We start from the raw sequence: 22,381 nt of genomic DNA, 5'->3' as shown, positions 1-22,381 counted from the left end.
AAAGTTAAATTTGCTGAACTGCTCTATGGTCAAATTCTAAGGAGTCACAAAGATATCCATGTTGCCTTTCTGACATTCAAATGCAGATAATTTTATCTTGGCTGGCATCTGTGGGAAGTCAGAGGGGCTTTCAGGCACGTGGAGGAAGAATTAGGGCTGGCACCATAGAGAACCAGTTTTTGTCAACTTACAAGAGACACAAACCAGGCACAGGGAAATATGCTTTTCCCACACTGAGAGGGAGAGGGCAGACAGTGCACACAGAGGATCTGCAGGCGACAAGGAGAGAAAAGTAATGGGAAATTGCTGAATAGGATGCAAATCACTTCAAAACACATGGGGGACAGGAAAGAAGACTATTTTCAGTCCTAAATGCCTCTCACTGTCTAAAGCTAAATGTATCTTAAAAGGTACAAGTTTTGAGGAGTCAGTGGTAAGCAGAAAAAGGAGGTTAATTATTTTACCTGTTCTATGCAGATCCTAGCCATGGAGTTGTTGCAGATCTCTTGGTGTGTATACACTTTAACAAAAACATGTAAGCTCTGCACAAGCTGTTCTTCTGATCTTCTGGCAAATGTATATTACCCGCAAACAGACAAACCCAACATCATGCTAAAGATGGCCTCATGAACCTTTTTCACATAAAATGCATTAGTAGGCCAAAAAACAGTCACAAAACCATCTTGAATAACAATGGAAGGAAGAAACTCTTAATTCAGTTCTATAGGTTTCCTCGAAAAATCATCTATAATGATGTTTTACAACATATATTAGTATGAGAATAAAGCCTAAATTTTATGCTTTCTCCTTTCTATTCTCATGGCTTCTCCTTTTGTAGCAAGGCACAAGGACAACATAAAATGGCCTATTAGGAAAACCTGAGACAACTGGCCAATCTCCAAGCCAGTGCTAGCCATACAAGAATGTGCCTACACATGGTTTAATATAGACACCATAGAGAGAGAAGTATTACTCTGTAACAAATGAAATTTGTTTTACTGAAAGAGCTGTCATTGTACTGTGTAAATGTTTGACATTCATGTTGTATGGAGCTGACTTCCACTTAACTCGTTTGATCATTATTAAATGACATTTGGAATTGTTGCATTAGACTGACTCAACAGAGCAATTGTCAAATCTCTCAGGAGTGAGACAATAAGCTTCTAAGAAGCCTCACTTCACTATGTTTAAATATCAGACACATTGCTTTGCTCCCTGCTGGGACTCAAGGGAGTGCCAGCACACAGATCACAAGATCCCATCGTTTAAGGATGCAAAATAATTGTGTAACAAATAAACTGAGAATAGTAATTTGAGCTCAAAATTTATACAGCTTGAAATTCCCAAGGACTCTGAGTATATTTGAGAGGCATTTAGATAAATGACAAAGAAAGAGTAACAAAAACCTCTTTTGCTCATGACAGATTGTAGATTAAAATACAAACACATGGGCGTATATATAGTATTGAACTCAATAAAACACTGGAAGATTTTTGTAGGATGTTTTAGATGTAATATTACATCTAATCAACTAAATTTTAAAAAATCATATTTATTCAAAACCTAGTTTCATATTGCATTACCATTCTACTGCATTACTAAGATTTTTTTAAATAAAGAAAAAATATTTTAAAAAAAACCCTGCAACTCCCCCAGCTGAGATAAATCAGGTTACTACATCCAAATGACCCTGGCTTCTGCTCTGCCATTTGTCTAAAAGTTGTAAGTAAAAGGTTTGGAAACAGGAAGAATTTATGGTGGTTTGAAAAGAAAAAAGTCTCTAAACTAAACAAAACATAAAGCAGGTACCCATCCATCCCATGCAGTTAGTTCTGTTCCAAGTACATAATACTATTTGAAGGCTCTGAAAATCTTATTGTTCTAAAATAAACAAATTATTGGTTTCAGGTACTTATTGTTGTTCAGAATGTTGTACAGTGCCATAAAATTGAACAGTTTTTCAAGGCAGTAAATGTCCTGGCATCCTGACAAGTATTAAAATAAGGACAAGTCAGAGGCTATCTGTTTTGGAATTTTGGAGTTTTTATCCTTCCAATTTGTTGAAGTTGAAAGGGCTCTGACAGCAGTCAAAGTGCAATTCAAGAAAATAAAATTCTTGCAACTGTATTTTTTCCCCTTTATTCATATAATTGCCAGTTTTCTAGCAATTATTATTTATAAGTTTTAGTTAATTACATGTTACTGTATTTTTTTAGCTGCCTTTGCTATAATTATGGTATGGTGTCTAAACCTACAGGTCTAAACCTACAAACTGAAGGTTTATACCAGGGTGCAAAGTGTAACTCGAATGTCACTACTTTTAATTTTTAGCACAATAGAAGTTGTTTATAAACCATCCAACTTAGGATGAACAGAATTTTGGTTGAAACAGTTTGCAACCAATACACTGACAATGCAGACTACTTCAATGAACAGTATCAACAGACATGTATATTTGGAAGCTATTTAATAATTTACTACCATGCATTTAATCTCATATATTGGGCTGATAAAAAGTAAACAAACAAACAAAAAAAAAAATCCCCAAAAACAAAACAACCCAAACCAACAAAAATTCACACCACAGAAATAAAATCCCAAAATTATGAAGATTTGAAAACTGAAATCCCCCCAGATGAAAACTGGGGGGAAATTGGAATGTGAGATTTGAATTAATGAGATATGAATTAAGAAAACAGGCCCATTTCAGGTTATGTCCAAAGTCATAGGAATCAAATCAGTTTAGAAAATAACAGAATCAGATCCATTAAGGAATAAATAGGCATATTGTAGACTTACTTGTGAACAACTGGATATTTATAGGAGCATACAAAAGTATCAAGCACCTGCTACTAACGCAGTCTCCCATTCATGGACAGAAAAATCAAGGTGAAGAAAAACAAACAAAGCATTTTTTCGAGTGGCAGCTTTAGAAAAAACCCTTGCTGTGAGCTGACTGATCCAGAGAGACAAAGAAAACTTATTTCCCAAGAATTACCCAGTTGGAACAGACCCTACAAGGCACTAAGCAGTAAGTAAAGTGAAATTCATGGACAACAATCTCCTTTTCCTGTAGGCTAGGAAAGTGCAGTAACCCACATGTCTAAAATTTTCAAGAATTTTTCATGTGGTACACCCACACTATCTTCTCCTCTTTATACATGAAGAGCACCCAATAAAATTGTTGAATGGCAAATAAAAGTACCCTCTAAGTCAAGTAGTGAATAACTCCAAGCACAGGACAGAAGAATCAGCATGTTTTGTTTTAAACACAAGCTGTCCTCCTTAAATACAGAGCCTGCCACACAACAGTAGGTCATAGTCTGGCCTTGTTTAAAGATTAATAGTGCCACCAAAAAGCTTACACTTCTTATCTTTCTTTACCTTAAAGATACTTGAGGCTATACCACAATTTAATGTGGGAAAAATTCCAGGTGAAGCTTGGTAAGTTTTTTTCCCAGGACACATTTCCACTTAGCAAACGTCAGTGCTGTGGTTCATGGCCACATGCAGCCTGTAACAGCCCTCAGACCTGGCTGTGACCCCAGGATTGCAGAATGATGGCCATAAAAGCACAGAATGCTGCCTGAAGCACAGCAGTGGATTCCCATACAAAATTATCCCTTTTCACACCATGGTGGCAACAGCTGTGTGCTAGAAGCCAAGAAAACACTACATTATATGTAACTAGTTCAATTTTTTGTGTATAAAGACAGGACACAAAAACTAAGGCAGGGCCTTTAACAGCCATACTTTTCATGAAATCAAGTAAACCAGCTCCTGTTGTGCTAATTCCTAAACATTGTAATTATGTATGTCTGTAGAAATAATTATAACTCTCAACTTTTAATTCTGCTCAGCAGGTAATGCTAATGTCTCAAAAGCAATTAAATAAAATTAAAAAAGAAATTAAAGTAACTAGCTAGTCATGAGTAATACTCCCTGGCACAATGTAAACAACCTATAGCTCTTCATCATCTGATAAGCACATGACTTCATATGTCTTTTCCATTTCTTTTATTTTCACTACATTAATATATTACAATTCTTTGCAAAACATTGTATAAGCCACACAGACTACCATTGTACATATTAACAGTTTGAAATGTGCTCAATGACACATTTTACTACATTCATATGCCAATTTTTAAAAACTCTTACTTACTGACTTCACATCAGTAATTTTTCTTCCATGATCTAATTAATGTACCCAGTAAGATCTAGTAGTTACTGTAAAAAATACAGCCGCAGGAAGTATGAGAACACATTGCTGACTACAGCAAAAACTGTTTGAATTATATTAGCAACAATTCTTATAAAACAGAAGTGCACAAGGATAGCTAAGAAACAGGGATAATCAGCAGACCAAATGCCACGTGGGTGAGAATACACTGCAGCTGCTGCCATCTCCACCCTGCTGCACTGGGCCACAGCACCAAGAGGTAGAACCACCTGTGCTCATGTGTGAAGGTCACCTACCCAGAAACACAGGCTGTCGAGGGTGCCAAGCTTAGCCAAGGAGAGAGATGCACAGAAGATTGTACTTCTTAATTTCTTTGTTGACCCTAAATACCTAACTTGACCTAGAAGCTTGTATTCAGCAGACACACTGAGATCCCCGCTTTAAGAGTTTAAGGATAAATGAGACCTAGATAAAATCAGAAATATTCTTCAAAAGTGAAAGCAAATTCACTATTGTGAATATTAGAAAGTCATTCTAAGATACTCAAATAAGTATTTTTCTTCTTTTAAGGAACCTTCTGACTCTTTCATTTCTTTCCTGATTAGTGCAAGTTATTCCCTGCCCCACCCTTTCATCCTTTTTGATGGGGAGAAAACAAAAAAAAATTTTCTTCTTCCCTCCTATCCGGCTATCCTTTTTTTCTGCTAGTATCTATGCATAATTTTACACCATTATTTTTAAACAGAATTCCCAAGATATTTCATTTTGTATATCTCTACCAAAATTGGTGTCATACAAAGACTAAAACTGTGAGTCCTGCAACATCACTGCAGAATTCTTATTCCAATATTGAGTGAGGATACAGATAACTGTCAAATCTGTTATCATATTAGCATGACTGTCAAGACTCTTTCTTTAAATTTTTTTTTTGCTTTGAAATAAAGTATTTTACTTGTTTGTTAAAACAAACTCACTGAGATGAGTAAAAGTTCAATACGCAAACCCACAAAACAACGCCTTGTAAGTATCCTTAATATAATGCAGTCTCACTAGTAGATTTTTTTCTGGAATTATGTTCACAGATTCATTGGTTCCCACATACAGTTAATGTGTAAAGGATCTTCAAAGGGCCTGTTTACTAAAACAAGTGCCAACTGTGTTTTTAGTAGTACTCAAATTATCCTGCAATATAGGGCAATTATGCTAAGCCAAAGAAGGCCTTTATCAGCTGCAGTTTGAAGTACTGTAAACAACTTGATATAAAGCACCAGAAGGTTTACACCATGCTGTCAGCATTTCTTCCTCTGACCACACAACTCAGAATATGCAACTAAAGCTCACAATATTTTAAAAAGCATCAGAATCCTATAGCAACAATAGAAAAGGTTAATAGACATTATCAGTCTGTCTTAAGAGTTTTAAACCACTCTTCCTCACACTAGTTATGGAGCTGAGCAGCTTCCTATAAATAGGGCAAGCATCCACATGTTATCACAGATAAAGTCTGAAGTTCCTCTAATCCTAAACATATGTAAATTAAAAAGTTTTGTTGCAGACTCTTATGAGGTCAGGATTTCATTTCTTAACTTCTTTCTCATATTGAAGTCTGCATCATGGTAGCCCTTGAAAGTGTTAATTTGGTTTCAAGAACAAGATTTTTTTTATTTTTATAGCAACTGCTGAAAGTACTTTGGGAATAATCTTGATTTGGGGAATAAACTCAATTTCCAAAATAATTTTAACTTCCAATGTGTTTCCCACACATGACTGTTTCTGCAGAATGCTAAAGGTTGCAGCAGGAAAGAGTGATAAATACATGAGAGCTCATACTCAGAGTATGAACTCTCATGTATTTAAGTAGTTTAATAATGAAGTATGAGAGTTCATATTTCATTATTCTATAGAAGGCACAAAGGGAGAACAATGAAGATGAGACACCTGTAACAATAAAAATGAGGCACATTTGTCAGTTAGAAAACAAGAGTCTGTATCTGTTAAATCTCCCCCAAGAATGTATGAGGATCCATAATAACTTCTAACTCTGGTGTCAGGTAAACTGTTAAGACAGCCAAGTGTACAAGAATTGCATTTATAAAGGAATGTATCATGATGGCCATAACAGTACATCCTTAGTGTAAAAATGCATCCAATTTCTTTTTGATATGTTCAAAAGCATCTTTCCCCATATAGTCTATGTGCCCTTCCTCCCATTTTCTCCGTTCATCTTCTGGAGTTGGTTTTGCTGGCTTGAAGTGAATAGACAGCTCTGAAACAGAGCATGCAAGCTCTTTCTGTGGGAAGAAGCAGAACAGTGGGAAAACAGTCATTTGGTTGTTCTTACTTCAATATTGTGAAGTTAAACCTTAAATGTCAAACATCAGCACAGTATACTCCCAGTTAAACTGAAAAAACAAACAGTATTCAATCATCAATTCCTGCTTTGATAATGTCACCTCATTTTCCCATGCTTTTACTACTTTCCATAGTATCTTTGAATATACCAAACATTTATTTTACTGATCCTCACTCAGATCTTGGCATACACAGCAACAATACAGTGAAAATATTACAAATATGGCCTGGTTGGAGTAGAATATCTGCTACAATAAAGCATTTATAGTTTAACTGTGCAAATCTTGTATCCAACAGGCTTTCACGTGAACATAGGTTTCTAGAATTTTTGGTAATTTGTTTTATTTGAACTCCAGTGAGATCAGTAGACACATTGCTCATTAAATTATTTCAAAAGATGGACACTATTAATTATGCCAAAAACTAGTTCATTTTGAATGACAGTCTGAAATTGTAAATGTTGGTTCAAACCCAAGTCATCATAGGTACACAAATGCAAGACACATTATTAGTGATAATTTCTACCACATAAAAGAAAAAACTGTGTGTCTACAATTGACTAATGTCAGCAAAAAGGGAACATCCTAACAATTATAACCTGTAATAAAGATGAAATATACCAAGGACTACTCAAAGCAGCCACTGAAAAACTGCCTTCAGTACTACTCAAAGAGGCTTGTAGGAAGACAACACATCTCATGTTATAAGCAAAATTTAAATCAACTACAATGGCTTTCTAGATTTTTCTAGTGAAGCCCTCACAAATTCAAGGTAAAAAGGTTTCAGAATAGAACTTAATGGGCAGGAATCAATGTCTTATATTACCTAAATGCCCTGGAGTATCCATTACATCTGCCAGTTTGGGGCAGATAAGGCACAGGACACGTGTAAGACAAGGTAAGGTATTTCAAACAGCCAACATGACACTAAATGCTTGGGTAACTGTATCCTTCCACATGTATCATCCCTACCTGTGTCCCACTCTGTACATGACTCTTAACATGGCAGATTTAAAATTAACACAATGCATTGATTATTTGGGGGTTAGCACAGAAAAATACACATTTAAAAATTCAACATTTTGAAAAGAAAACTAGAAAGGGATCACACCTGAGTACTGGAAACAGTTAAGGAATTACATAGTGAAAAGGTTAAGGAATTTATTTGCAGATTGCATTATAATTAGTTGACTTTTCCCAAAATTATGTTAACACATGCAGTTATCAAGAGATGTTCAATGTAGAAAGCTACATGTACCATTTCTGAGGTTTCCTGAAATGCAGGCTGGAATACAGGCTGTTCTGAAGGTCTGTCAGGCTCAGAGAGATGGACGTTAGAATCTCTTGGTTCAACTTCATTTACAGGTTGCTAAAATACAGCCACTGAGGTTTTATTAGGAGAATATTTTTTCATAATTTCCTTATCATGAGAATTCATACAATGCAATTGTTTTCAGTCTTGGGGTAGGGTAAAGCAATGGATGGGAGGGATGCAAGGAAACACATTATCAGCAAGGAGAAAAGTCATGTCACCCAGCTTTAGCTATCAAAAATGGCATTGGATCAAAGGTCCTACTATAATCAATCTAGGATAAGTACCTCCAGAGGGCAGCTCATCTCATCCTAAAATAGGTTCAAAGTGGCTGTCATTCTTCAGTGACTACACATACAGCCTGGGAAGAGATTTTACAGTAGATACCTACCATTCATGAGGCCAAACTTCAACAAGAAAAATCTCTTTTTACTAGCTTGCTCTCACGTAAACTTTTTATACACAGGAAATAAGAATAGAACAATGCATTCCAAAACAGAGGTAAAATAGATTGCCCAAAAATATTGACCCAAATTTTTGCTTTTGACAGATATCAAAACATAAATGAGTAGACAGACCCCATTCTGAAGTCTTTTCCCCCAAAACAATCCCACAAGACTATTGAAGCTGAGCAACAAAAAGTGGAATGACGGTACTCCTAAGTAAGAAGCGAAGGAGGCTATTAGTTTCAAATTAATCAGGTCTTCTGATAAACTAGTCCTAGTAAATAAAATAATAATAGAAATTTAAATTTTAATAAAACTACTTTAAGTGAATATAATGCCTCTTTTACCTCAAACAAACATCTTGCTAATGTGTCCCTATTCGGTTTGAGCCTTTCCACTGGAGTCAGATGCATAAGACAAGGAAATACATCCTTTGCAAATAAAGAATTCTTAAGTTACAGAGCTTGACGGTTTGCAATTTTCCTTCAGCTGCTTCACATGCAGAGTGAAAAGGGAAGAAGGGGGAGGAAGAGGGGGGGAAGGGGAAAGGAAAATTACAGTTTTACTTCACAGAGTAACTATAGTCTAAAGAAATGATGTAAAGAACATATTAAAAGTTGTGTTCCTCTTTCTAGAGTGTAGTTCACAAGTTACTATAGCAGAAGACATTAGAACACTAATTTTCTCCCAATTGTACCATGGTGTAACATGGTTTATCACGCAATACATAATTACTTACACCTGCAGAGGCATGGTGCTATTATGTTCAATTTAATTCCTGCATAAAATAAGGAGAGTGAGGGTAACAGAAACATACAAATACAATGAAAGTGACAAAAGAAGCAGGAAGACTTCAATATTCATTTGCAGGTTTTTCAAGACTCTCCTTGTTGCCCAAACCACAAAAATTTGAGGAACAGTTTTCTGGGTCAACACTTGTGGGGAAAAAAATATTCTACAGAGGAATGATAGAAAGGATTCTAATTTTAAATGTATTAATTCACAAAAGTATTAATATTCAAAATATTACTTTGGTAGCAGAATTTTTTATATTAAATTTTATTAAGTACTTAACAACTTTGAATAAATTATCTCTTCCTAAAATGCAAAGCAAACTCTTTCAACCTCCAGACATGTCATGCATGCAGTACTAAAGATTAAAGAAAATAAAGTCTTTAGACTATTTTTAATGCTAGTGAGAAAATTCAATAGCTACAGCTAAATTAAAGATACAATCTTCTAGATCAGAAGCATAATGAAAAAATTATATACTAAAAGGAGATTCTACTTTGTTACTGCATTTAATAATATACAACAACACACTCACAGCTTTGAAAGTGAGTTCCTCGGGTGAGCATACTGTGGGATTTACTTCACTTGTCTGCTCTGGTGGCTCAGGTATTTGCGGAGAATCAGCCACATAATGACTGACCTTCTTCAGTGTGACTTCAACTCCATCGAAAGTGTGCTAATGGAAACAAGAACATTTCACCACTGAAATACAATTTCTAAGAAAAATAATGTCTTGTTTACAACATTTGCACTTCCTTACTGGGATTTCAGCATTAAAGGAATGACTTCATAAATGCAAAAAAAGTCTATGGTCCTAGATTCAGACCATGCTGCAATTTGGGTTTTTGCACTCCTGAGTACGCCAGCATCATCAGGAGGTAGATCTAATAGGTCTTTCCACCACCATAGCTGGAATATTTCTTTAATATGTAATGCCTTAAAAATTAAAGCATATTAAAGTATAAGATCAAAAACTACCCAGTCCTTCCTCTGCCTTCAAATTTGTCAGGAGGTTAACAAGCCAAATTATTCTCTGAGGCTTTGATTTATTCAACTGATCTTCTGTGATTATGCAATTAGTTCAATTATGTTAATAATTTATTATTACAAAACATTAAGAAAATATTTAAATATGCATAAATGGGATCTAATTTGTCCTGTCTGGATACAAAATTAAAAACTGTATTTCTCCCACACATTTCTTTATGCTGCTGATCTCTAAGAAATCATCTATTTATCAACAGATTTTTTTATTCTATTTGTGAAAAGCACACATTGCTGTATTTCCTTTGGAGAAAAAAAAAGCATAAAGAGATCAGTAAATGTTTGATGACATAGGAGTACTGTATACAACATCCTAAATGCAATTAACACTGGTTTTGCAAACCTGATTTATTTGTTATTACCTTCATAAAACAATTTATCATTTAGTTCTCAAAAGGTAAATTTTATTACAGTTCAAGAGTAGTTTGACAGTCTACATCAACTTAGCTTCAAGAAAAACAAAAATCTGTTTGTTTCATGGCCAGATTATCCCTTCTCTGGCTAACTTGTATCATACTTTTGTATGCATATATATTACCACAGAAACTTTATCAAATGAGAAGATGGCTGCAGGATATTTTTGGAAAGCAAATAGTACTAAAAATCCTTCTTAAGTGGCTACTTTGGACACTTCTACAAGCAATCAGTGCTACTACCAGCCAACAGATACTAAGTTTTCCCACTCATATTGGGATTGCATAGCAAGGTTTTGGTAGCAGAGGTACTACAGGAGTAGCTTCTGTGAGAAACCGCTAGAAGCTTCCCCCAAGCCCAATGGAGCCAATGCCAGCTGGCTCCAAAATGGACCTGTCACTGGCTGAGGCTGAGCCCATTGGTGATGATGGTAGTGCCTTTGGGATAACAGATTTAACAAGGAGGAAAAGTTGCCTTGCAACTGGAGGACTGCAGATGGAGGAGTGAGAATATGTGCAAGTAACAACCCTGCAGACACCAGGGTCAGTGAAGAAGGAAGGGAAGAGAGTCCTCCGCGTGCCGGAGCAGAGATACACCTGCAGCCTGTGGTGGACCCCACACCACAGCAGGTGGATGTCTGAAGGAGGCTGTGACTCCATGGGAAGCCCAGTCTGGAGCAGACTCCTGGCAGGACCACTGGACCCATGGAGAGAGGAGCCTGCACTGGAGCAGTTTTGCTGGCAGGACTTGGGAACTCATGAGGGACCTATGCTGGGGTAGGTTGCTCCTGAGGGACTGCATCATATGGAAGAAAGTCTGCACTGGATCAGTTAATGAAGAACTGCAGCTTGTGGGAAGGGTTCACACTGGAAAAGTCCATGGAGGACTGTCTCCCATGGGAGGGACTCCACATTGGAGCAGGGAAAGAGTGTGAGGAATCCAGCGCCTGAGGAGGAAGGAGCTGCAGAAACATAAGATGAACTGACCACGGCCCTGTTCCCCATCCCCTGTGCCACTGTAGGGAAGAGTTAGAGAAAATAGAGAGTAAAGTTGAGCCCAGGAAGAAGTGAGGGATGCAGGGAAGGTGTTCCAAAATTTGGTTTTATTTCTCACTACCCTACTCTGATTTGCTCAGTAATAAATTTGATTAATTTCCCCAAGATGAGCCTGTTTGACCTTTGATGGTACCCGGTGAGAGATCTTTCCATGTCCTTACCCAGACCCGTGAGCCTTTCCTTACCTTTTCTCTCCCCTGTCCAGCTTAGGAGGGGAGCCACAGAGTGGCTTTGGTGGGCACTTGGAATCCAGCCAGGGTTAGCCCACCACATGTAATTTCTTCCTCTAGCAAACAGAGGATTTTCAAAATTTTTGGTTTTGATTCCAACATATTCCCACTAACTCCTTATCAGTTACCTTGCATTCCTCAGATTCTGAGTCTTCCATCTTTTGATGTTTTTCCAACAAAGGCAATATACTGGCACTGTATATATTCCACCAGAGGGCAAGAAATGACAGTTGATGAAAAGATCCAGAGGTGGTGCCATCCTGCATAACTCTCTTTGTTTGAAGGTTGTATTTGTAGTTCCATGGCTTTGTCGCTCCCAAGAAGTGAACAACTTTGGCATCTCTACCAAAACTGTTGAGATCAAAGATACAGGTCTATACACATTTTTTTCTAAGCTTATATAAACTCCTAGAAGAGACATGCTAACTCACAGCTGAGGTAATTTGACATTTTGCAACAGCAACACATTCAAGATGATATATATTAATATTTTTTCTATCTTATTGGTTTAATTAATCTTGTTTAACATAGAGAAAACAAAAAGTTGCATTGCTATTTGCTTCCAGCTGCTGATTCTTGTAGAAAAGTGCATGAAGGAAACTGACAGGTTCGTGCGGTACTATTTCCAGTACTCCTTCATGCTCTATTCAAAAACAATTAAGTGTCACCTCATATATTTAATCACCATTTTTTTTTTTTATTTCTGATGGCATATTAAAAATTACTAAAAAATACATTGACCTAAATTAATTTTCCATTAGGAGTGTATTGTGCAAGTGGAACACAAATTCATGACACCATAAATCCAACTTGCCTTTTCTCAGAAAAGTTTCTCAACTGCATTGTCTGGAGTCATATATTTAGTAGCACAAATTTAATTTCATAGAAGAACCTAAGGAATGGCTGAAAAAAATTTAAGCAACACAAATTGTTTCTCTTGAAAATTACTCAGAAACAAAAGAACAAGTTTAAAAGTAAAGCTGTCAGAACCTAATGCCAAAGTAATTACATCTTGTAACAAGACATTACATCTTGCTCTTTCTTTGAAAGAACATTCAAGACAGTGCAGCCAACCCTGGGACTCTTTCTGTGCGCAGATGTTCATATTACATTTAAGCTTCTACTGCATGACTTCTACAAAATTTCATTTGTGATACTATATGTGTAATTTATATTTAACAGAACATGCCATTGCAGCTCTCTCTTACAAAAGGATGTTCATTAACAAACTAAAGAGGTTTAGAGTCAGTCAGAAGTGTTATTACTCACTGATTGAAAGCAGGAACATAGGTGTACACAGAGCTGCTGCTTAAGTTATAGAGGAAAGGCAAGTGTTTGCCAATATCTGCTGTTGCCCAGTTGCTGAAGAAGCTGTTCAACAAGCCTTGATCACCTCCTAAAGAATACATAAAACAGCATTACCATAACATGTGTACACTCGAATTTGTATCAAAATTTCACATCCAAGGATGGGAGTGAGACTGAGGACTGAGACTGGTGTGTTCATGGGATTGTAACTTGGATTTGAAAACATGGCCATGTGAGCAGGTACAAGTGAATAACACCTGATTCACTCCGATGCAAGTTCAGTGTAAATGAAGTCCTATTGTAATACATGAAGAAAGGAGAAGTGTTTGGTCTCCCTCAGAGCAGAAGACTGTAGATCAGCTGTATTTCTCTCTCCTAAGCCAGACAGCAAAATTAAAACTTACCGAGCAAGACTCAGACACAGTGTCCTTTCACTGCCTTCTTCTGGGAAGCACAGTCTTCTCTAGTAAGTCAACAGGTCTTAAATACAGCGCAAGAGGCAAAGTTCTGCACCTTTAATTCTTGTCCAATTACATAAAGCCCAGAGAACTCCTGCCTTCCCCTATTCCGCCTGATAGCATGGAAATTGTCATGCACTTCATCCCTTATGCCTTGCCCCTTACCATCAAAGCTGCCATGCTCAGCAGCAAACTGGAGCAGCAGGTTGTAAGTCTTCAAGGAGGGCCGGAACACAAACACGCCACTATTGAAGCAGTCAGGCCAGCCAGAATCAGGAGCTGCTGAGAACTCTTCTCGATCAAATAATTCATCAACATTGCAGAGTACCTTAGGGAGAGCAGGAACAAAGAAAAAAACGTTGGAGCAAATATTTGTCTGCAACATGTGTTGTCAAATTAGTACCAATGGAATAAATTGCTAGTTTGGTCTAGTATATGGCCTGCAGAGCATAAAAGCAGTGATATTGCAAAATATGTTAGGGGTGAAAACCTCTATTAGAAGGCAACATCAATTGTGGTTCTCCATGATTTCTCTGATAAAAGCACAAAGCCTGTGAAATTATTTCATGAACCTTGGAGAGTGTGGCTAGCACAGGTTTTTCCCATGAGAATTTTCTTGTGTTTTGTAAATAAAGATAAAGTTTGGATGTCATTGGAACAGTGTCCCAGTACTTGGACGGTGCAGGCCTGGCCAATCAGGCCTGGGGGAAGGCTTCTGACTGACCAATCTGGGTGACTTTTGAATACTCTATATATATGATGAAATCAAAACAATAAAGGTCATTCCTTCTTGCCACTGAGAACTGGTGCCTTCATTACTCTGCTAGCTGCTCAACAGCGACATCAGAGCATCCAGAAGGTGTCTTTAAATATTATACCATGAAAACACAAAATTTCCTTTTTTCTTAGCACCTTTCCATAGTCCATTATTCTCAGTAACTACAAGAGAACTGAATGAAAATTGGGAATCTAAATAATTTTAGTAAGCAACAGACTGACTAAAGGGGTACTAGAAAAAACTATCTACCGTTTTCTAATGTAACTTAAGTTCAAAGATGTGCTTTTGTTTTTCTTTTAAGCTTCACAAGAAAATGGGAAAATCAATCAGGTTAAAGCCCAGATAACTTTCAAAGTTTGTGGAAAGACAGCTGTGCAGTCACAGAAATTCAGGACCCCACCTACAACTGAGCTACCGTGAAAACCAGGTGTAAATCTTTTTAGCTTACTTAATTTAATTTAAAACAAAGACAAAATTTGCCTTCCTCCTTTAACTTTGATATAAAGCAAGAAATCATAAGCCTTCTTCCTCAAGAAGAATAACTCAATTTGGTTTCTAATTCAAATACAATCCTATTAAATTAAAATGCATCCTAGTCTTTCAAAGTGAACCGTGAAAGTGCAAAGGAAGGCTGACATGACTGTTCTTGCAAAATTATGGCCATTTTTATCTCTATACCTCTAAAAACTTTTCTAAAAAAGTAATTATTATGTCTGGGATTTTTTTTCCATATTAAAACCATCCTGCCTCGCTGAACCAGAATAATTCCAAACAAAAGTATATGAGAAAGATCTATTTTAAGCTTCTGTCAGAAGACAAGGAGCACAGAGTGAGTTTGTGATCTCTTTTGAGGACAGTCCTGAGGCTACTCTCCAAACTGAATTAATTTTTATGCAGCCAGCAAAACCATGAGCACTGCTCAAACGTGCCAGGATGGAGCTCCTGCGACCTTGTGACCGCCAGCAAATCCGGTCACTCCACAGGCCAGCAGGCTGCCTGACAAGGAAGCATCCCACACTCAGAGACAGACACAAATGTTTCCATGGCTCCCACTCTACTCACCAAAGTGTCTGCATCCATGAAGACACATTTGCTATAATGAGTCAGAGTCCAACAATGAAGCTTAGTGAAGGTTACACCCAGTTCTGGCCTCTGCATCAGAGCCAAATGGACTGAGTCAGCACTGTCGAGCACATCCACCTCGATCACTTCATCAAATACACTGCTGAGGACTGACCTAACAGAGGGAGCAGTGGAGAGAAAGAAGTGAACTGAGACAAGTTCATCTGAGCTCACTTCAGGCGGGAAAATAGTGACACATAGCACCACATTAATTATGACAATAACAAAACCTAGATTGATTGGTTAGAGTAAGAAGTCAGAGGAGGCAAGTCCTTGCAAACAGCCTACTGAAGTGATAGCTGTCAGTTAGGCCATAAAATATTGTCTCCTCCACTGTGGCGCCAGCACACCTCAAAAGCAAGAGCTGCTGTTTGAAAGAGAAAACAATCCTTATTTTAGTCATTTATCTGCTATAGAAACACCAACAGAAATGAAAGCGCTTTTCATCCTGCACAACTGGTTCTCAAGAACAGCACCATACTGCATTTTACAGGAGGAGACATGCACTGCCAGCACACTCTTTTGTACTTATTGTGCCCAAGTAAACACACCTTCAAAACCGTACCTTTGAAAATGGGCAACCTGCTCGCTACCATATATCATCTCAAATTAAACTCTGGCTAGACATCTTTTTCTTATGCATGCATTTCATGGGAATTCTATAGGTAACACCAAAGAAGGTAATTTTCCTTCAAGAAGTAAGAAAAAAGGTCTTTTAAACACAGCTTATTTATTTACACTGCACTATTGCAATCAAAGTCTTCAACGTCTCACAAACACAGGAAAAGAAAACCCCGTGCTGATTGAAATCTAGATTTCAGGGTCATTAGCTTTTGCCTGACTGATCTTCAAGGAACAGGAATTACCTGGGAAAGAACTAGGTGTAGTACAGATTTTTAGAGGTATATTTCAGTGATCTACTTTTCTTTTTTCTTTTAATGCTCTGCCTGATTTAGAATCTATATTATAAAGGTTTTTCTTCCCACTGAATGGGCATGAAAGGAATTACAGACTTAGTATTGACCCATGCATCAGATACAGGATTCCCTCAAGAAGGTTAAAATGTTCTGACAATATCCATAAAAGTCCTTTAAAAGTCTGTAAAAACAGGTTTTTGTGCATCCAGTCACAGCAAAAATCTGAAAATATGTTTCCTGAGCCAGGTGCATTGCAAATACATTCACATGGCATACAGAAGAGAGGAGCTTGCACACTGCCTAAGACATAGCAGAACCAAGAGTTTAAGTTGCTAGGGCATGGTATGTGCCTTTTACAAGAGACAAGGCTTGAATTCAGACTTAATAAGATTTCTGTAAATGCTATTCTGCAGTGCCTGCAGAATCACAACACAAATTGGAAAGTTATTTATACAAAAAAGCAAAAAGCAACTAGTTTCTCATCACGATGATAGCTGTGCACCAGTATTTTGAGAAGATTAGTCATGAGAAACTGAGCCCTTAGGTTTATGGAGAGTTCTGATGTCACATGTGGTTATGTATCTCACTCTAAGAAAGAAACAACTGGGGGAAAAAACAACAGTAGTGCAAGACACTAAAACCTTAACTCCAAATTTTCAGCTTATGTTCTCAATTATGTGATGAATTCCAGCCACAAACTCTATTTCTGCAAGTGAATTCTTATTAGGATTAGAAGCTTATAATGGATGTTATTTGAGACTCCTCTTAGAAATCACTAGCCAAGGGGGAAGTTCTAGGCATAATGCTGTGAAATCCACAGGAAACCTATTAAAATCTTTCACACTGTTGCTTATTCTTCCACTCTTCAAATCTCCAAATACACATTAATACCTACCTCATCCCACTGGAAACCTCTGGTGCAATTAGAACTGCCAATTTTCTGGATGTCATATGGTTCCTCAATGACTGTCCAAGAACAAGAGCACCTTGACAGTACACGTCATCAGTTGCCAGGGTCACAAAGGCTTGATCTGTTACTGCAAAAAAATATTCAGAAGAGTCACTTTACAGCTTTAACACAAGCCCTTTTGGCAGGCTCCCTCCTCTTCCATATAAACAACATTCTGTGGCTTACAACAACCTGCAGCTCCTGTGATGAGTCCTTTTCTCACAGATTCCGCCCCAAAAGACACAATTGAATAGAAAATCCAGTGAATGTGAGTGCAGAATGTATGTTTCTGATTTTTATTATTTTTGTTTGCCTGATATACACAACAGCAGGTATAAAGTTTTTGGACTAGCCTTAAACAAATAATTCCCTAAGTCCTGTTGCTTGAACGTAATGTCAATCAAAAAAAGCTGATCTGTACATATTTAGATTTTATATTTAACTAACACAGTATAATGCAACTGATAAGGAAAATGTTCTTGTTTATACATTGCTGAAAGCTAAGGAAAAGAACAGGACGTTGAGTACTATCCAGAAATGTTCTTCTTTCCACAATGCCACTGAATCAGCCCAACACTACTTTTGCTCTGTCTTCTTTGTACTTTGCACTTTGTACAGACTGCTCTGCCTGCCTTGTCCTTTGTACCTGGTGCTGGCTGAACAAGTGCAGAGAAATTCCTATCAAGATCAATATGCCTCCCAGAAGCTGAGGATCCCTAGCTCAGGTAACTACAGAAAATTTAGGAGTGTTCCTCATTGCTAAGAAACACACGAGAAAACAAGTTACAATAAAAAAGAAAGCAACCTACACTCCTGCACAACAGGATACAATGTATTTTATAGAGACACCAGGCCTGTGGCAGGATCATAAGAGGCTGCTTCTTCAGCTCTGCCCTGTGACAGAACCACCACGATCAAAGCTCCCCTAGGGAGAGAACCTGTAACTCAGCAAGGAGAACAGCCTCCTAGGAGTAGAAAGATGATACATTCTAGGCTTCAAAATTAACCAGAACAAGATGAGCAGGTCACAGAGATGAAGGGAATTCCTCTGAGCTCTTCAGAACTTCAACAAATACTTGTGTTGAAATGCTTGTTTAGAACAACCATCATCTCAAGGGACAGGCAATTGCATTAAATAAATTAAAACAACCAAACAATACCAACATAAACAACCTGTCATACAGTTTCCAGGGTCTGTGAGAAACACTAGGAAAGAATCTCACAGAACTAGTTGCAGAGAACACAACAAATGATCTCATGGCTGCTTCAGCCAGAGGCTGCAAAAATGATTAAGTTCTAACCCCTAACCATCATCAAGGTATGCAATAAAGTATGGTTGATGCCCATGATATGCTAACAGATACTAAATATTTTAACTTTTCATGTCTTCCAAATCCAGAGTAAAACATGGACCCACTGGTGTGCTGTCTTTTCCCCCTGCCCCCAGTGTTTGCCCTCTTTCACTAATCTCCAGCCAGCCATCTTCATCTGAAGCACACATACCTTGCCTTTGCTGATATTGCCGCACATTCCTGCACCTCAGGAGAAGGCCAGTGGTGTCAAACTTTGCCTAAAAACCCCAAATCATCCTTCCAAATTTAAAATAGTTTGCACAGCCCCCAGCTAAGCAAACTCCAATAACATTTCTAATCACAATATTCAGAAGAAGCAAATGAAAAAAATGAGCTTTCAAGTTTCCCATTATAATAACAACTCAAGGAAGTTATGGGTGTTCCAGAAAACTATGAATAAGGAGTTGCTTTAAAATGACAGCTGTGTAAGTAAACTGCTCCTACTGCAATTTTCCAAACGGTTAAAGGAATGAATGTAAGTATCCAAAAATCAATATAAACCAAAAAAACAGTGAAGGCTACTTCAGCAATAAAATTACTCTGAAAAGACACCAAAAGTCAGCAAAGAAAAGCAGTTTTGTGTTAGGCAACAAGCATCTTCAGCCAAACAGAGGTAATAAAACAACTACTGAGAGGAACGTGGGAGGTAGGTTAATATAAAAAGCAAATAGGGAAATGAGTGGGAAATTAGTTTAAATCTCAAAATACTCTATTAAGTAACAACCACAAAACTGCACATGATCTTCACATGGGTTTTGCAAATTCTTTTAGCTACAGAAGCTGAATCTTTCTTTACTTAACTAATACATATAAAAATACACAAACTACTCATCAAATAGTTCAGCAAGCTGATATGGCAAATTACCACATCTTACAAATGCTTTCATGTCCCGTACCCCTGGGTAAAAAGCTGTAGTCATAACCACAAGGAAGAAAACTGCCAAACAACTTCTGCTTCTAAGAAACTCTTCCTGATACCCCACAAAGAAAAGAAACCAAGTGTCTGTTTTAAGAATCAGATGTGGGATACATGTTACGGCCTTCTTAATACAGTGGATCATTACAGAGATAACTAAATAAATAATCAAACTATTTACTGAAAACGTTTAACACTAAAATATTTCTGGTCCAAAGAGTGAAGTATGTCCTAGTGATTTTAAAATCGTACAGGGGCATCATTAATTCATTAAGGACCTACAGGTGTCTTAAAATCAAAATATTTTATCATTACTTTTCCTTTCATCTAATCCTTGCTTTCAAGGAAGCAGTGTTACTTGACTTGTTTCTCAAATTCTTTGAAATATAGCCTATAAGTAAACATTTTCTTTTTATAACTGAAACTAAGGATCAGGTTTTCAAATAAATTTTTGAAAGCAAATAGTTTACCTGAAAGTTTTCATTTAGCTGTAATCGAGGACAATGCTGCATTAAATCTAATGTACACAGGGTTTCAATCACTGACTTTAAAGGATCAAATCTTCTTTAAGTTTGAAAGCCAGAGATGTAGGTATTTAAAATTCATTGCAACTCGTTTTTGGCTTTTTTGGTGGTTTTTTTTTTTTTTGGTTTTTTGGAGGTTTTGTGTGTGGTTTTTTGGGGTTTTTTTGGTTTGGTTTTTTTTTTTGTGGTGGTGGTGGGTTTTTTTTTGGTTTTTTTTTGAAGTGTCAAGAACACTGTTAAGCATAACTTTAATTCTGTGTGCTGAATGACAATAGGATTTTTTATGGACAACACCTACTCTTAAGGGTATTAAGTTTTCAAGCAAATTGTTTTCAAGCTGTGGATCCTTATGGCTAATACCATAATACTGACTATCAGGGAATTATGAGAAGAGTAAGTTTATGATTAGAATCCCATTAAAACCCTGTCATATGAATTTAAAAATCTGCTCATTTCTCTTGTCTGGATTACCACAGAGCACATGACGATACTAATTCAGAAATCATTATCATCAGTAGTGGCTCCTCAGTTTTATTACCTAACAATGATTTCTTAGAACATAACAAGGATTTTCAAGGAAGTGACTTGCATTTTTCTAGAACCTGCTCTGCAGCAACACAGAAAAGACAGCAAAAGTAATGTCAATCACCACACTCAGGGAGAACTCATGTGGAATTTGTTACACCTTTTTTAGCCATGATCACCAACTTTTTATGCTACTTACTCATAGAAGTAGTACCTCTGACACTGCCAGAGGCAAAATTCTTCGACAGACATGAAAATTAATTCTAGGGGATCTAAAAAGCTTTATTTAGAATACAAACAGAGCAAACAGACAGGGTGGTGCTCACTTTGATGTTCAAAGAGAAAAAGAGAGTTAATAAACACCAGGAACCCATTTTGAGAATCAGGAGTGACTGATAATAAAAAGCACTGAGTGACCCAGGTACACCTGCCAACTTCAAGACAAGTTTAAGTAGGGTAGGGAGGGTTTTTTTCATAATCCGTTAGACATATTTTTACATTTCTTCTAATAGAGAGAGAAAGGATAAATGCACTCTAGCTGTGGCTCCTAGAGTAACAATTCAAATTTGCCAAGCTGCCCACTGCATCATGGCAAAAGGAGGCCAGGCACTCATAAGTTATGACTTTTCTGCAAGATCATTCTAAGTAACACATTGACAACTTCTGCATAAAAAATAAGAGCAGATAAATCAATAGCTAAAAGCCTCCAACAGGCTGGTTAGGTCCCCAGTGCATACTGCCATTCATACTAACCAACTTTGTAACAACTGCTTTCCTAAATTCCACCCCAACGCTGTCTGTTGCTCCTTGTCACCTCCCCCTCCTACTCCAGAGACAATATATTGGATGAGCAGGCTGCAGCCTGGACCTGTGCCCTCTGAGCCAAAGCACCTACCTCTGAAATCCCAAGCCACAATGATATAACACATCCCCAGCTCACAGCACGCTCCCTGATAATTTTGTTACTCCCTCTCCCACAGGGAGGTCTCTATGGATCTTCCCCTAGAAGCATGTCTCAGTGACAATGTGTTAGATTACCAAAAAGACAGCGCAAATTACAGGCCTTCTCACTTCTCTGACCTAGCAAAACCACACCCTGGAACAGAAAGCTCTGCTCCTGTTGACATCCACAACCTTATAAGCAGTCAAGAAGTATTTTGTTACAAGAAGGTAAAATGAATAATGATGTCAGACAGTAACCTGAGTCAGACCACTATCAGAAATTATTATGCAAGTTTCCAGCAAAGAGGCAGTTCTTGCCCTAGTAAACAAATGAAAGCTGGCAGTTTTAATTCCCAGGATCCTTAGGTACAATAGTAGAAACATTTATGTCACTAATGAAGAGAACCAAAAAAAATTTTTACACAGGCCTTTTTATAACAGAATTTAAACTGACATTCGATGACATACAATATTTCTCTTGGCCTAAAGAAGTTCTGCCTCATCCAAAACCAGATTCTCTATCACCTTTTATTAAAACATTACTGAATTTTAGTAGCCAGTATTACTGCTGTTGTGTCAGACGAGCACTTGATTCCAATTCTGTGTAGCTTTTAATATATGTCTTTCAGTTAAGAACTGTTACATTCTGCTTCAAGACCAGTGCTGTTATTCAATGGATAGTAAATGATCCTCATGAAAACTCAAGTGCAACAATATAAAAAGATGCAAATAATCATGGCACATAACACCCAACACTAGTCCC

At 37.3% G+C, this 22,381-nt stretch overlaps 1 protein-coding gene across 3 annotated transcripts in view; it reads right to left on the bottom strand.

The window, feature by feature from the left end:
- GYG2 (glycogenin 2) overlaps positions 1 to 22,381 on the bottom strand; it is a 33,103-nt gene that overhangs the window by 9,732 nt on the left and 990 nt on the right. Inside the window, exons 2-9 of one of the 3 annotated variants that reach the window (XM_085056483.1) lie at positions 17,306 to 17,447; positions 15,434 to 15,608; positions 13,759 to 13,921; positions 13,097 to 13,223; positions 11,956 to 12,178; positions 9,620 to 9,760; positions 7,793 to 7,903; positions 4,005 to 6,474 (exon numbers count right to left, since the gene is read on the bottom strand). In XM_085056483.1, coding sequence (XP_084912609.1) covers positions 6,313 to 6,474; positions 7,793 to 7,903; positions 9,620 to 9,760; positions 11,956 to 12,178; positions 13,097 to 13,223; positions 13,759 to 13,921; positions 15,434 to 15,608; positions 17,306 to 17,447 — 1,244 coding nt within the window. In that variant the 3' untranslated portion in view covers positions 4,005 to 6,312. Of the gene's footprint in view, positions 1 to 191; positions 270 to 4,004; positions 6,475 to 7,792; positions 7,918 to 9,619; positions 9,761 to 11,955; positions 12,179 to 13,096; positions 13,224 to 13,758; positions 13,922 to 15,433; positions 15,609 to 17,305; positions 17,448 to 22,381 lie in introns of those variants that run through there. The other 2 variants (XM_085056491.1, XM_085056500.1) reach the window with 2 other exon arrangements.

The sequence above is a fragment of the Lichenostomus cassidix genome, chromosome 1 (genome assembly GCF_008360975.1).
Source record: "Lichenostomus cassidix isolate B80296 chromosome 1, HeHo_3.0, whole genome shotgun sequence".
Classification (NCBI taxonomy): Eukaryota; Metazoa; Chordata; class Aves; order Passeriformes; family Meliphagidae; genus Lichenostomus; species Lichenostomus cassidix.
This window is presented reverse-complemented; position numbering and strand designations above follow the sequence as displayed.